General features: G+C 32.2%; 1 protein-coding gene across 4 annotated transcripts in view; it reads left to right on the top strand.

Annotated features, from left to right (window-relative positions):
- dock4b (dedicator of cytokinesis 4b) overlaps nucleotides 1-14,646 on the top strand; it is a 173,987-nt gene that overhangs the window by 68,993 nt on the left and 90,348 nt on the right. For all 4 annotated transcript variants that reach the window (XM_056456057.1, XM_056456060.1, XM_056456058.1 and 1 more), the window contains exons 9-13: nucleotides 2,936-3,017; nucleotides 3,101-3,161; nucleotides 3,265-3,397; nucleotides 5,560-5,648; nucleotides 11,352-11,477. In XM_056456057.1, coding sequence (XP_056312032.1) covers nucleotides 2,936-3,017; nucleotides 3,101-3,161; nucleotides 3,265-3,397; nucleotides 5,560-5,648; nucleotides 11,352-11,477 — 491 coding nt within the window. The remainder of the gene's footprint in view (nucleotides 1-2,935; nucleotides 3,018-3,100; nucleotides 3,162-3,264; nucleotides 3,398-5,559; nucleotides 5,649-11,351; nucleotides 11,478-14,646) is intronic.

Consider the following 14,646-nt stretch of genomic DNA (forward strand, 5'->3'; position numbering starts at 1 on the left):
TTGAGTCTGATCTGTCTTCATAGTTTTGTTTGAAATTTATAAACATATATTAGTGTTGTCACGATACTGGAATTTGGTACCAATCGATACTAAAGTTTTAAAAACTTCCATTTCCTGCCAACATTTGAGCACTACTGAGCACATTCATAAATAGATCTGATTGGCCATTGTGTTCATGTGCTCAACAGAAATGACTTTGATTGGCCGTGAAGGTCATCAGCTCACCAAACTCACCACTGTTTACTGAGTGTAACCACAGATACTGGGACACTGGAGCATTTCAAAGTCATGTTGATCTGCTGGTTTGTCTATAAGACGATGTACGAGCGATGACATATGAGCTGATGAATCGCAGCTTTAAAACACTCCAGTGTCCCTGTTTTTTCTGACCTGGTTTGTTATCCTAAACTTTTTTTTCTTTTCTTTTACAAAGTTTTATTATGTTTTATTTCAAACTAATTTTTTTAACATAGTTTCCCCCTTTTTTTTCTCCAGCATGTTTTGTTTGTTGTTGTTTTGTTAGTTTGTTAGTTTTGCTGTCACTCATTTAGTTGTTTTAAGCACTTTTTTTATTCACATTTATTTTTGATATTGTTTTTTTTTTTTTTCTTTGTTCCGACATTTTTTTTTAACAATGTTTGTTTAGCTTTAACATTATTTTTGTCTATTTGTTTTTTCAGACAAGTTTGTTTTAAGAGGAATGCATCCGCAAACCACTCTTCAGAAAGCAATTGCATCTGTGTGTCAAAGGCCAAAAACAGGCTTTGTGCTTCTGTCTGTGGTGATGGGACACTGAAATCACAACAAAACACAGTTAATTACATGGTGTTTGTGTGAAGGGCCGATTTAATACAAGTCAATGCATGAACGTGTGTGTGTTTTCCTGAGGGCATTGGATTTTGAAGTTTTGTTTCATTTGCTGTTGCCAGCTTTTGTTCCTGTTGGGATGCACAGGGCTGCTTGTATTTTGTCATGAAGCTGTGAAAGTCATGAAAGTGGATTATGTTTTCGGTGGGCGACGCCAGTTGTTCTGAGAGCTTAATGTTTTGTATTTACAATAATTTTATTTGCTGAATGCTTTTAATACATAATATTTAAATTAATTCAGCGCAGGTGAATTGCTGAGATGTCCTGCTCAAGGGCATAATGCACATAACCTCATGAATTACAAATGTTTTTGAAAAAAAAATGAAGTATTGGTGACACTATAGTAATGCTACTATGTGTTGGCATCTGATAGAAATACTATAGCAGTTGGTTCCTTACCTTTTTATCACTGCGGACCGGTCAACTATTTACAATTTTACTGCAGCCCGGGGGGGAGGGGGGTTGTTGGCGACCATCAACCGTTTTCTGAGGGGATGACAAGCTGACAAAACATTGCTGCAGCTCTGATACAAGTTTTATTTATAGAGAAAATTTAATTAAAAAGCACTGCAGAAAATTAATCTACCGAAATGTGTGTATTCCATACAAAATATGAAGCTGATCAGTCAGTTTTTGTCATGTGACTTGTGGTGCGCTCGCTGCCTTCTAAAGATGGATGTGCCTTCATTGGAAATAACAAACTTGTACGTGGAAAAGACGCAATATGTGAACAGCCGTCGTCATTTGCGATGTCCAGCAGTTGATCTTCTTGCACAGACCTGCTGGATTCACCTGATTTGTTGACAAATGGGTTGCAGATCCATTCCTTGGCAGTTCGTGAGTCCTTCACTGGGCCTTATCCGCTTTGCAAATAAACTTTCCAAAGACATCTGCTTCTTACTCATTTTGCTAGCTTTTTGGGTAAATTTTGGTGCTCAAGCGACTGAGATGTAACTGAGAGAATACGGTCATTTTTCAAAATAAAAAAATATTTAAAATAAAAGATCGCTCCGACTCAGATAATAAATAAAATGAATATAATTAATGATTTCTTGTGCGCACCGGTACCAATGATCCAATGAGATGGGGTGGATGGGGGGTTTCTTCAGAAAACGAAGATAAGAGATTAGTTTTAGACAGGCTACTTATAGTGAGTTTGGATTAATCTAATTGGCTTACTAATGACTATAGATGAGAGACCAGCTGCAATCAATCATATCACGTGCTCCTCTCGAAATTAGTTTGTGAAACTTCACTTATATACAAATCATATACTTTTAATATTGTACTTGTCAAATAAACATCATATTTCTTAAGGTCTAGGTTTTTTTTTTGGTTCAACGTGTTTGGTTTACTTTTGCTTCAAGCTTAAAATATTCTTACACATTTTGTTTTTCATAACATTTCCCCCCCCCCATTTTGATCATTTTGTTTTGCAATAAGGATGTTTTGTTTTGCTTCACCTTAGTGTTTTTTTTGTTTATTCATATTTTGAAAGTTTTATTTTATTCTAACATGTTTCATATTGTTTTAATAATGTTTTGAACGTTTTTTTAACATTGTTAAAACATGTTTTGTTCTGATCTGTTCAGTTGTTTTAAACTAGTTTTAATATAAAATAATTACATGTTGCCCTTGTTCCTGCGGCAATAACACTTTATAACCTTACATTTTAGCAAGTTTTAAATTCTTTTAATGTATGGGTCCTTTCCTTATTGCTGTTTTTTTGTGTAGTATTATTTATGAACTTCTAAAGAAGCATGCTGGATTGTGTTTTTTAATATTGTAAGTGATTTGTCTCTTTATGTATTTGTTGTATCATGATGCAACTGCCCTAATTTAATCGCTCCTAGTGGGATTAATACATTTGTTAAACTTAAACTTCTGCATTACTATTTCATTAGGTAAATTACTGCACCTTTACATTCACCTTTTCCTGCTCACAGGCTTTAAAATGCACTTTCTTGAGATCTCTATGTTTTTAAACTGCATTTGCACAGAATGAGCTCAGTGTTTGAGCTAAACGCACATCTCTCTCTTTCTCTCTCTCCCTCTCTTTGTTTTGCAGTGAAAGGTTCTTTGTTAAACTCAATAAAAACGGTCTGCCCAAGTTTCCAGAGAAGACCGAAAGACAATGCACACTTTTTGTGGTGAGTGTTGAGCTGAAATCACTCCCAGTGTAATCATGCATGGTAATTGGTGTTGATGAAATTATTGCTGGTGTTTTATTCAGGATCTGGGAAGTGGCGACTTGAGAAAAGACGTGTATATCATCGTCCACATCATTAGGATTGGTAAAAAGTTGATTTGGTTTCCACTAAACAATTGATGTTGTAGAAACCTGCAGGTGTGTGTTTTAGTACTGATTGTTTTGTGTGTGTTTGTTGTGTGTTTTAGGCAGGATGGGTGCAGGAGAGAAGAAAAATTTGTGTAATGTTCAATACAGGCGTCCATTTGGCTGTGCTGTGGTCAGTATTGCTGATCTTCTCACTGCTGACTCTAAAGATGACCACCTGCTGAAGGTCTATGCGTAAGTGTCAGTATCCAGTATAGTAGTACACTATATCCAATACATCCAGACTATGAAATCAGACCGGTCTGCTCCTGATTAATCAGATTGCTTGAAGTTTTCTGGTCAACTTCATTTTTATTTCCTCCGTCAATGGATTTATGCAATGATAAAGGCATTAAAAAATAATAGAATATGCCAAAGATATGTTTAGATGAGTCTATTTATACATATTTATTTGTATCTCGATGGATAGATGTAGATATGGATGTACATGTAGATATAGATGGATGTAGATATGAATGAATGAAGATGATGTAGATATAAATGGATATATAAGGATGGATGATATAGGTGTAGATGGATGGATATTGATGTTGCTGTAAATTGATGTAGATATAAATGAATATATGGATGGATATAGTTATAGATTAATGGATCTAGATGATGTAGATATAAATAGGTAGATGTAGATTTAGACATAGATGGATGTACGTGTAGATATAGATGGATGTAGATATAAATGTATAAAAAAGGATGGATGATCTAGGTATAGATGGATGGATATTGATGTAGCTATAAATTGATGTAGATATAGATGGATGTTGATATGGATGGATGTAAATATAGATGGATATTTATGGATGGATATAGATATAGATTAATGGATATAGATTATGTAGATATAAATAGGTAGATGTAGATATAGACAGATGGATGTACATGTAGATATAGATGGATGTTGATATGGATGGATGTAAATATAGATGAATATATATATATAAATAGATATAGATTAATGGATATACATGGATGTAGATATAAATAGGTAGATGTAGATATAGACATAGATGGATGTACATGTAGATGTGGACAGATGTAGATGTAAATGGATAAATAAGGATGGATGATATAGGTATAGATGGATGGATATTGATGTAGATATAAATTGATATAGATGGATGTTGATAGGGATGATGTAAATATAGATGGATATATATATATATATATATATATATATATATATATATATATATATATATATATATATATATATATATGGATGTAGATATAAATGGATAAATAATGATGGATAATATGGGTATAGATGGATGGATATTAATGTAGCTATAAATTGATGATGATATGGATGGATGTAAATATAGATGGCTATATATGGATTGATATAGATATAGATGGATGTAGATATAAATGGGTAGATATAGACATAGATGGGTGTAGATATAGACATGAATATGGATGTAGAAGTTTATGGGTGTAGATATAGATGTAGATATAGATGAATATATATGTAAGGATGGATGATATAGAAATAGCTAGAAACTAATGTAGAAATTGATGAATGTTGATATAGATGGTTAGATGTAGATATAGATGGATGGATATACATATAGATAGATGTTGATATACAGTAGATGGATGGATGTGTATATATAAACGGATGGATATAAATACAGATGAAAATACGTATTGAGGAATAAATGTAGATGTCGATGGATGGATAGATAATTATATGTATTACCATTATATTTATGAAAATAATTTTAGATCATGACTTGGCGTAAAATAAGCAAACACTCAAGTAATTAAATAGAAATACAAATATATACATGCTTGAAGTCAAAACAGTTTGTATTTGTTGTTTTTTTATATCCAGAAGATTGTTTCTTTACGTATGTAAAAATATATACATTTAGTACCATATGATTATTATTTTTATTTATTTAAAACTATTATTACATGGCTTACGTCAATAGTAATCAATCGTTATGTGCATGTTTGAAGTCAAAATTGTTGTTTTGTTTTGTCGTAAATGTCACTGGCTAATCATTAAAGCGAAACCGATCTAATTTTTCCACTCCACATTCAGATTTAAGTCATTGTCTGTGTTCGTACATAACAAAGTATGGTGGTTTTAATCTAAAGAGCTGCCGTCTGAAGCACAACTGTAAATCTGAGCAGTCAGTAACAGTGTGTCCTACTTTGCGCCGGCGGGCAGACAGATGTGTTCAGCTCTAGATGTTTGTGCTTCACACTCGCATTATCATCTGGCTCGCGTCCCGTCCTCTTAATATGATTGCTTCTTTTCTGTGTCTCTGAGACTCAATCTAGTACTTTTGCTCTCATTTCTGTTGTTTATTATATATTTTTTTTATTTACAGTTGCAACACAGAAAGCGACTGGAGTCAAATTCACGACAACATTATTAAGAAGGTCAATTCCAGATACAACCTTTCAGGATCCAACACAGGTAATACAACCTTGAGATTCAGTCACTTATGTCAAATTGGTTGTGCGACACATAAAGCAATGCAAGTTGATTTATTTCGCACATTTCATGCACAATGCTCATTCAAAGTGCTTTACATAAACTAGAACAAAAGAAACATTAAATACAAAGAATTAAAAGTGATTAAAATCAGATTCAAATGTGCTAAATCAGGTAAAAACTTACGAACCCAAACACTTATTTAATTGCTACTGATTTCACATGCAAAAAGATCTGCCAAATTATCAAAGGGGTCATTTACATGTCAAGCTATAGTTAAAAAATGAAACTAAAATGTGTAGTTGACATTTATATGCTTTTATTTATTTAATGATTTTACTTCAATCTTAGGTAAATAAAAAAGGTAGTTTACAAGTGAAAAAGTCTTAGTTTTGTTATTATTTTTTTCTTCATTTTGTGTTTAAATTCAGTTTTGTTTTGTGATTTATTCTATTTTCAAATGTTATTTTGTTTTAATGTTTGTATGTTTTAATAATCTTTAGTTTTTTTATATATTAATTTCAGGTTTTGTGTTTATAGAATTATAAAATGGGTCATTTACATATACAAATATGGTTAAAAGAATTAAGAGACCTCTTAAAAATGACCAGTTTCTTTGAAATTATTTAATTTATTAGGTATGTGTTTGTCAAATGTTCATATTAGTTTTATTCAGTAAAGTTTTGCTAACATTTTATGCAAATTTCAAACAAAAGTTGTCATTTTAAGATTTACCCTGAAGAAAATGGAAAATTGCAAATGTTTTGTGTGTGTGTGTGTGTGTGTGTGTGTGTGGGTGTGTGGCTGTGGGTGTGAAATTCAGGGTCCACAAAAGTATTGCTTTCTTTTACCTTCTTATACTCTTCTAAGATGTTTTAATCACTTGGATTATCACTTGATTTTATTTATTGAATAAAAAACATTTTTTTTCTTAATTTTATGTTTTAATTAAAGTATGTTTTGTTATTTATGTTATTTTGATATGTTATTCTGTTAAACTTTTTATATTTTTAATAATCTTTTGTTTTTTATATATTAAATTCAGTTTTATGTGTTTATAAAAACATAAAATGGGTCATTTACATATGCAAATATGGTTAAAAGAATTAAGAGACCTCTTAAAAATGTTTCTTTGAAATTATTAATTTTATTAGGTATGTGTTTACATGCATGTGTTTTACAATTTAAAGTTATGTGTTTGAGTAAAACCATTTTATTTTCGTTCAACAAACTGCCATACTACTGATGACGTTTCTTCCAAATTTTACATTAAAATGTGATGGCATAAGATAGCAATACTATCATAAAACAGCTTTTGCTGCTTATTCAAACTGCTTATTTGAGTTGAAACAATACAATTCTTGTTTTTTTGGGGGGGAAAACGTAATTATTTTATGTTCAATCCACTTCAGTTTATATTTAAAAAATGTACTTGAGTGATTTGTATTGTGACAGCATGATCCAGCATGATAATGACCCAGCATTTTTACAGTGTAGGTAAAAAAAAAATGTATTGCACACATATTTTCTTAAAGATACAGAATCAAAACAGGACTTTATTCTAAAGGTCAGGCTTGAAAATGGCTTTGAAAACTCTATTAAGAATCAAGTGTTTGATTCATGAAAGTTTCTTAAACATTATAAGTGGACTTGAGGGAAAAATCAAACCTTCAAAAGTGTTTTTCCACTTAAATTAAACACCCATTCCATCAATAAAGCTTGTGTGTACGTGGTTTGCCAGCGGATCTGGCTGTGGTATAAAGATGCTCGGCTTTTCCCGCAAACCTCATTTGCATGATGACTCCAAGTTAATAATTTCAGATGTGAAGACGCATGAAAAGACCCTCAGGGTGGCTTATCCAAACAGCTACACATGCTAATAAATTTATTCCGGCTGTGGAAGGATAAAGGGATATAAACATAAAGAACCAGAAGAATCCAGATGGTAGATTTGCAACTTTTTCTTTTGCAATTTCTGCAATTTTTTTCTGTGAAGAGCTCGTAATCACATGCAGGATCTCTACACATCCCAAAAGGCAGGGAATAAATGAATTATGATGACCGTCACAGTCGTTTATTTGCTCAGACAATGAACAGTGATGCTCATAAAAGCATCTTGCTAAATGTAAGATTTTAATCAGAGTGATCTAATTTCTGCTAATATATGAAATTATTCAGTGCGGTTTGTTAAACTCTTGCTCATGTGGTGTGAGGCAAGATAACATCTTTGCTATGATGCTTATTAATAAGCAATGCAGTTCCTATTAAATAGAATCTTCACCACATCAGTTATGCTGAACAGGACAAAAGAAACGGGATCTTATTAAACATCAGGGTGATTATGATAATGGACTGAAAGTTAATGGAGCAGTAATTAAATCTTAATTTAATTGAACTTAAGTTTAAAATAATATTTTTTACATGCTGTTTGATCATTTATATTAAAAAAAGCTTTCATTTTAGTTTTAACCTCAACACTCAGAAATGCATATTTTTAATTTATTTAATTAAATTTTAATTTTTGTATATTTTTATTTTATTTATTTTTAATTTTATTTTAATTTGTTGTTTATTTAAATTTATTTTTTATTTTATTATTTGATTTTTTAGTAATTGTATTTTATTATTATATTTTTAAATTAATTTGAATTTATTTTATTTTATTTGAATTTATTATTATTTTTAATTATTTAAATTTTATTTTAATTTGTTGTTTATTTAAATTAATTTTTTATTTTATTATTTGATTTTTTTAGTAATTTTATTTTATTATTATATTTATTATATATTTATTATATATATTTATTATTTTATTTTATTTTATTTTATTTTATTTTATTTTATTTTATTTGTGAGAGTGAACTGGAGCTCCATTTAAATATAGTGACTTAAAATCCTACACATTATGCATTGAAATGCAAGTCATGCATGGAAAGTTGCATTAATCATTGTCTTCTAATTGCTGTGAGTTGCTTACATTCTACTGGTGTAACATTTCTATTTGGGTTTTGTTTGGCTCAGTTCCCATGTTCACGCTCTGAATCTGTCCGGGTGATTAATGGAGACTATGTAGGAGCTCAGTAATTGAATAATTCTCCAGTAGAATTTCTCTAACATGATGCCATCAAACAGCCGTTATACAACATGAAGCCCCTGCTATTGAGATTGTGCCAGTTTATGATCAACCTCAGAGCTTCATTAAGAGCTCTATGTTTACTAAATCATTGTACTGTCATTTACTGATGGCATTTCAGGTTCATTTTCACCTCGAGTCTTCCAGTTTTCCAAATCTCAGACCAATGAAGGAACGATCGGTTTAAAGGTTTAAAGTTGATTCCCTAAAATTATGATGCGTGTATTAACCTTTTTTTGAAAATCATCCATTCATCCATCTGTCCATCGTTCGTTTGTTCATTCATTCCTTCATCCATCATTCACTTGTTCATTTCATTCATCTATCCATCATTCACTTGTTCATTCATTCTATCGTTCACTTGTTTGTTCATTCATCCAACCATCTATAAATCGTTCACTCTTATACTTTTCATATATTTTCACTTTTATTTGTTCATTCATTTCATTCATCCATCCATACATCTATCCATCCATCCATCTATCCATCCATCATTCACTTGTTCGTTCATTCATTCATTCATTAATTCATTCATTCATTCATTGTTTTTGTTGTTGTTTCATCCATCCATCCGTCCTTCCATCCATCATCCGTATGTTTGTTCATTCACTCATCCATTCATTGTTCACTTAGTTCTTTCATACATCCATCATTTGCGTTTTTTCATCCATCCAACTGTTCTTCATTTGTTCATTCATTTCATCCATCCATGCATTTTGTGCATTCCTTTAATTCATCCATTCATCTCTCCTTCATTCATTCATTCAATCATTAATTCATTCATTCGTCATTCATCCATCCATCCATATATTGTTTACTTTGTTCGATTATTCATCCATTCATCCATCCATCCACCCATCCATATATCGTTTACTTTGTTTGATTATTCATCCACCCATCCATATATCGTTTACTTTGTTCGATTATTCATCCATCCATCCATATATCGTTTACTTTGTTCGATTATTCATCCATCCATCCATATATCGTTTACTTTGTTCGATTATTCATCCATCCATCCATATATCGTTTACTTTGTTCGATTATCCATCCATCCATTCATATATCGTTTACTTTGTTCGATTATTCATCCAACCGGCCATATATTGTTTATTTTGTTCGTTCTATCATTTGCTTGTTCATTCATCCATCCATTCATCATTCAATTTTTCATTCATCCATCTGTCGTCCACTTGTATATTCATTCATTCAATTATCCATTAATCTGTCTTTCATTCAATCATTTTTCACATTCATTCGTCAATCTTCCGTTCGCTTGTTCATTCATTCATCCATATATCGTTTACTTTGTTCGATCATTCATCCATCCATCCATATATTGTATACTTTGTTTATTCAATCATCCATCTATCATTTGCTTGTTTATTCATTCATTCATTCATTCATTTACCCATTCATTGTTTGCTTGTTCATTCATTCACCGGCCATATATCGTTTATTTTGTTCGTTCTATCATTTGCTTGTTCATTCATCCATCCATTCATCATTCAATTGTTCATTCATCCATCTGTCGTCCATTTGTATATTCATTCATTCAATTATCCATTAATCTGTCTTTCATTCAATCATTTTTCACATTCATTCGTCAATCTTCCATTCGCTTGTTCATTCATTCATCCATATATCTTTTACATTGTTCGATCATTCATCCATCCATCCATCCATCCATATATTGTATACTTTGTTTATTCAATCATCCATCTATCATTTGCTTGTTCATTCATTCGTTCATTCATCCATTCATTCATTCATTCATTCATTCATTCATTCATTCATTCATTCATTCATTCATTCATTCATTTATCCATTCATTGTTTGCTTGTTCATTCATTTTATCCATCCTTCCATCCATCTGCCATTCACTTGTTCATTCATTTCATCTATCCAGCTATCATTCACTTGTTCATTTATCCATCATTTTATTTACTTCTTTGTTCAATCATTCATTATTTCATTCATTCATCCATCCTTCCATTTATCTATGGTTCGCTCGTTTGTTCATTTATGCGCCCATCCATCATTCGCTTGTTCGTTCATCCATCCGTCCGTTGTTTATTTGTTTGCTTGTTCATCCATCCATCTTTCACTTGTTCATTCTTTCCATCCATCTATCGTTTTTTTTGTTTGTTCATTTCGTCCATCCATTCTTCATTCATTCCTTCCGTCCTCCATTAATTTCACCCACCCACAGAAACACTGCCAGATTTTATCTGGTTAACATCTGCACTAAATAAAACACAGCAGATTGACATTTACCATCACATCCTCTCGAAATAAGAGAGTGTAATGTGGGAGGATTGTTTTATTCAGAGCTGCCTAATGAATATTCATCTTCTCTCCAGTGAATACCTGTGAATATTCATCATATGCAGGTGCACAGTTTTCTCACTGTCTGTCTATTGCTTTGAACGTCCATTTATTAACAATCAATTAGGATTCAAGAAAAGTGTGAATAATCACCCTCAATTAGCTCATATTATGCTCTCCTTGTTTAAAAATTTATATGAATTTAATGTGTGTGTTCAATTCAGGTCTGGCGGTGGCTCTCCAGCTGCTACACGGTGACATTGAACAGCTGCGGAGAGAATATATGGTGCTTTTCACCAGAGGAGTGTCCATCACCAAAAAACTGGGCTTCTCGGATGTCATCATGCCAGGTGAGCTGGATTTTTGCTTAAAGATCTACAGTTTTGAGACCATTTTATACGCTCACTAAGGTAACTATTTAAGTGTGACATCATGTGATGCCAAAAATGAACAACAAAGAGTACTAATATACACTCACAGTGTACTGTAATACTATTGAAAGCAATATTGTAGTGTTTATATTCATGCCTGATCTCAAATGGCCAGACAGTGATTCGTCTTTTATAAATGGTTAAACTATTTTTTTCTCCTTTTTCCATTTCATTTTTCTTTAACGTCTTTTAATAATTTAGCTCAATTTTATTATAATGTATAGTTAATACACCTGACGAATGTACATGTCTGAATATTCTAAGGTAATTTAAGATTGCATACCGAAGACCAAATGTAACCTGAAATTCAATTTGATTGTACTCAAATGAACGTTTACAATAAACATATAAAAGATGCATGTCCTGCACAGTGGCCAGATAGATCTTGAGCCATTCTTTTTGCAGAATAGTGGCCAGGTCACCACGTGATGCTGATAAAGGAAAATGTTTCCTCACTTGCTCCTCCAAAACACCCCAAAGTGGCTCAATAATATTTACATCTGGTGACTGTGCAGGCCATGGGAGATGTTCAACTTCACTTTCATGTTCATCAAACTGCAGTCACCAGTCTGTATTTATTTAATTTGCATCTAAATTATTAATCCATCCTAAAGTTTTCAGTGTTTTGACGGATATTTAGTGTATTCTAAACTACAGTAATCTCTGAATAGCTGTTTCAGAAGTTACTGTAGGTCAAATTATAAACACTATGCGCATAATTTTATGTTGATACAAAAACCTTTTATACAAGAAAAGTGTCTTGTGAACTTGCGGTGTGTATCAATGGTCTAGATCTGCTGATTTCAGACTATTTATAGAATTTTTTTTTTTTTCTCCGCATAGACTGATTGGTGCGGTTTCTTTTTTAAAGCATTCACAATGGTATGAACCATTATAGGGGTGGTCAAATGTAGGTAGGTTAGGGTAATTAGGCAAGTTATTGTATAACAATGGTTTGTTCTGTAGACTATCGGAAAATATCTAGCTTGAAGAGGCTAATAATTTTGTCCCTAAAATGGTTTTTAAAAAATTAAAAACTGCTTTTATTCTAGCTGAAATAAAACAAATAAGACTTTCTTCAGAAGAAAAAATATTATCAGACATACTGTGAAAATTTCCTTGCTCTGTTAAACATAATTTAGGAAATATTTAAAAAAGAAAAAAGAATTCAGGGGACGGCTAATAATTCTGACTTCAACTGTAAATATTATATATTGGAGCCTGTGCGTGTTTTGTGTGTGTGTTTTGTGCGTATGTGCGTCCGTGTGTGTGTGTGCGCGCGTGCGTCTGAGTGTATTTTCACCCTCCGTCTTTCCATGACTGACCCAGATGTTTTGGTTGCACAAGCAGCCTGTCTGCTGCCTCTTGGATGAATGTGCCGTCACTGGCAGTAACTGTGCCTTATGGCGGCCAGGTTTATTATTAGTCTTATGCTGTAGGCTGATCTCGATCTCTCTTGCTCTCTCGCTGTCGCTCTAGCTCAAGTTTAAGTTGCTTTATTGGCATGACATTCAATACAGTATTGCCAAAGCACTTCAAATATGTAATATATTAACATCATCAAATAATAATGAAAATAAAAATAATAATACAGTAAATAAGAAATAAATGTAAAAAAAAACAGATAATACATTTGATAAATATAACAATAAGAATAATAATAATAAAAAGTCTAGATTATTTAAATAAGATACATCTCTTTCTCTGTGTGTGTGTGGATGTGGTGTGTGTGCCTCTTCAGGAAACGCACTTTGTTTGTTATACGTATATATCTGATTGTTGCCACAGCAACTGTCATATGGCCATTAGTTGGCCACTGCTGTTTTGAAGTGTGTCTTGAAATAGGACCACACAGACAAACACGTGCTCACACCCAACTTAAAAGTTTCTGTTTTTTTCTTTAGGCTTACATCTATTAGAGAGCAAACATTGATCATGTTTATGTGCACTGATATGCTGATACCTCTGCTTATTGTAATCTTGCAATGGGAAAAAAAGTTTGATTTGTATCCTTTATTTATTTATTTATTTATTTATTTATTTATTTTTGCTTAGATCCACAGTAAGGACACTTTAATAAAAAGGGCAAAAATCTAGCTTTGATAATTTCAATATACTTATGGATGGTTCACTTTTTTTTTTTCTTTGCATACTATTTACTCTCAAGTGATTCCAAACCTTTATGCATTATGGTCATTTATTGTCAATGGCTATAATTTTACAACATGTAAATCCAAACTCATCATTTTGGACCAAACTCTTTAGTTATTTGAGCGTCAAAGTAGACATTTATTCATGGGCAGCCAGTGTAAACCTGCCATTATGCAAATGTGTTGCAAACTTGTGCAGAAAGGAAGACACTTTCGAATTGTATTTTTTAATTCCAAACATGAACAGTCTGCTTATACCAGATGCTGAAATGGTTACTCTAGGTCAGGCATGTCTAAGCTCGGTCCTGGAGGGCCGGTGTCCTGCAAAGTTTAGTTCCAACCCCAATCAGACACACCTGGGCTAGCTAATCAAGCACTTATTAGGCTTTCTAGAAACATCCGTGCAGGTGTGTTGAGGCAAGTTGGAGCTAAAATCTGCAGGACATCGGCCCTCCAGGACCGAGTTTGGACACCCCTGCTCTAGGTTGACTCACTTGTATTTATTGAATAATGAGGTAGGCATGGGCCAGTATAAGATTCTGACGGTATGATAACCTTGGACAAAAATATCAGGCTAATACAGTATTGTGATTACTGCTCTAAAATATAAAAATTCTTTTTAAATGTCTTTGGTAAAAAAACAAAAACTTTTTCCTCTTTGAACACAATATATTTAGTTTTTTGAAAGATTTCTAATATTTTGGAGCAGTAAACATGTCAAGTTGAATAATTCAAATGAATCACTGACTTCAGCTGTCTTCATTTGTTTCAAAAACACAGATTTATTTACAATTTAAAACGGAATCTTTGGATATTTTTTCATCTGAAGATAATGTTGTCTAAAAAAAATCAATCAATAAATATAAAAAAATGTAAATAAAAAAATCTTACGTTTACCTTAGCAACGATATTACAGGAAATTTTGGCGGGTTTAAAAC

Source organism: Danio aesculapii, chromosome 4 (genome assembly GCF_903798145.1).
Source record: "Danio aesculapii chromosome 4, fDanAes4.1, whole genome shotgun sequence".
Lineage (NCBI taxonomy): Eukaryota > Metazoa > Chordata > Actinopteri > Cypriniformes > Danionidae > Danio > Danio aesculapii.